Source organism: Cervus elaphus, chromosome 11 (assembly GCF_910594005.1).
Source record: "Cervus elaphus chromosome 11, mCerEla1.1, whole genome shotgun sequence".
Lineage (NCBI taxonomy): Eukaryota > Metazoa > Chordata > Mammalia > Artiodactyla > Cervidae > Cervus > Cervus elaphus.
In genome coordinates, this window is record NC_057825.1 from 102827810 (window position 1) to 102829243 (window position 1434).

Sequence of the window (1434 nt, forward strand, 5' to 3'; positions counted from 1 at the left end):
CTGTGACAGGGGATCATGATTAGAATTGGCAAGTTTGGTCCATGTAAGAATGAGAAGCCTTGATATTCATCTTGCCTGTGAATTAAGAAGAAAAAAAATAAAGCAAAGCATACTTTGATTTTATTTATGCTATTCCCACAAAAGTCAAGCATTGTCATATATGATAATTTGTGCAGATTCACTAAAACCATGACTCAATAAACAATCAATCCAGGCCCACAATTCATCTTTTGCTTTCTGAGGTAATTCTGACATGCCATAAGTTTCTCATGACATTTTTCACTTCTGCATTCCTCAGTGTGTAGATGAGTGGATTGAGGAAGGGTGTTCCAATCATGTAAAATACTTCCACCATTTTGTCCATGGGGAATATGGTTGGGGGCCAAGTATGTATAAATATACACGGACCAAATGATAAGTCAACTACAATGACATGGGAAGTGCAAGTGGAGAGGGGCTTTTTCCTCCCTTCTGCACTGTGGTTCAACAGTGAATGCAAGATAACAATGTAAGAGATCATCAGAATTATAAAACTACTTGCACAAAGTGCTCCACTATTAATCGCCATCAGTAAGTTCATCACATAAATATCCATGCATGCAAGTTTCAACAGTGGCTGCATATCACAGCAATAGTGATCAATCAAATTGGATCTGCAGAAGGGCAATCTCAAGGCCAGAATAATCTGAGCCGTAGAAGGTGTAAAAGACCCTATCCATACAAGAACAATCAGGATGATGCAGACTTGCCAGCTCATGATGGTTGTATAATTCAAGGGCTTACAGATAGCCACATACCTATCCATGGCCATGAGGACCAGGACAAAGATCTCCATGCATCCATATAAATGCAGTGCAAAGACCTGAGTCAGGCACTCATTGTAAAATATGCTTTTGTTTGCAAACAGGGCATCCACGATTAATCTCGGGGCTATTGAAGTTGAAAAGCAGGTATCAACCAAAGACAAATAAAATAGGAAGAAGTACATGGGGCTCCCTAGTGTCCGGCTGAATATTATGGTCATAATAATAAGCAAATTACCCATCAACATTCCTACATAGAAAATGAAGATGATTACAAATACCATTTTCTGTCTCTTAGGATCTTGAGTCAATCCTAACTGTATGAACTCTGTTACACTGTTATTTTGCTGCATTTTTTCATGTGGTGAGGGCAAAGCTCTGATGAGAAAGTATCTGCAAAGGAGAAAAGAAGAAAGAAAATGGCATGAATGCTACATGCGTGATAAATCACTTTAGTCATGTCCCACTCTTTGTGATCCCATGGTCTGTAGCCAGGGCCCTCTGTCCATGGAATTCTCCAGGCAAGAATACTAGAATGGATTGCTATTTCCTTCTCCAGGGGATATTCCTGACCCAAGGACTGAACCAGTGTCTGTCTCCTGCTTTGGCAGGTGGGTTTTTTTTTTTTACC

General features: G+C 39.8%; 1 protein-coding gene across 1 annotated transcript; it reads right to left on the minus strand.

The window, feature by feature from the left end:
- Positions 1-223: 223 nt before the first annotated feature.
- On the minus strand, positions 224-1156 carry LOC122703687 (olfactory receptor 4C11-like). Its single transcript, XM_043918111.1, has one exon. The coding sequence runs from the start codon at positions 1154-1156 to the stop codon at positions 224-226; it is 933 nt and encodes a 310-aa protein (XP_043774046.1).
- Positions 1157-1434: the final 278 nt, after the last annotated feature.

Bases quoted from the DNA above. Each gene is read 5' to 3' on its own strand.
- LOC122703687 (XM_043918111.1), bottom strand. From the start codon at position 1,156: ATGCAGCAAAATAACAGTGTAACAGAGTTCATACAGTTAGGATTGACT.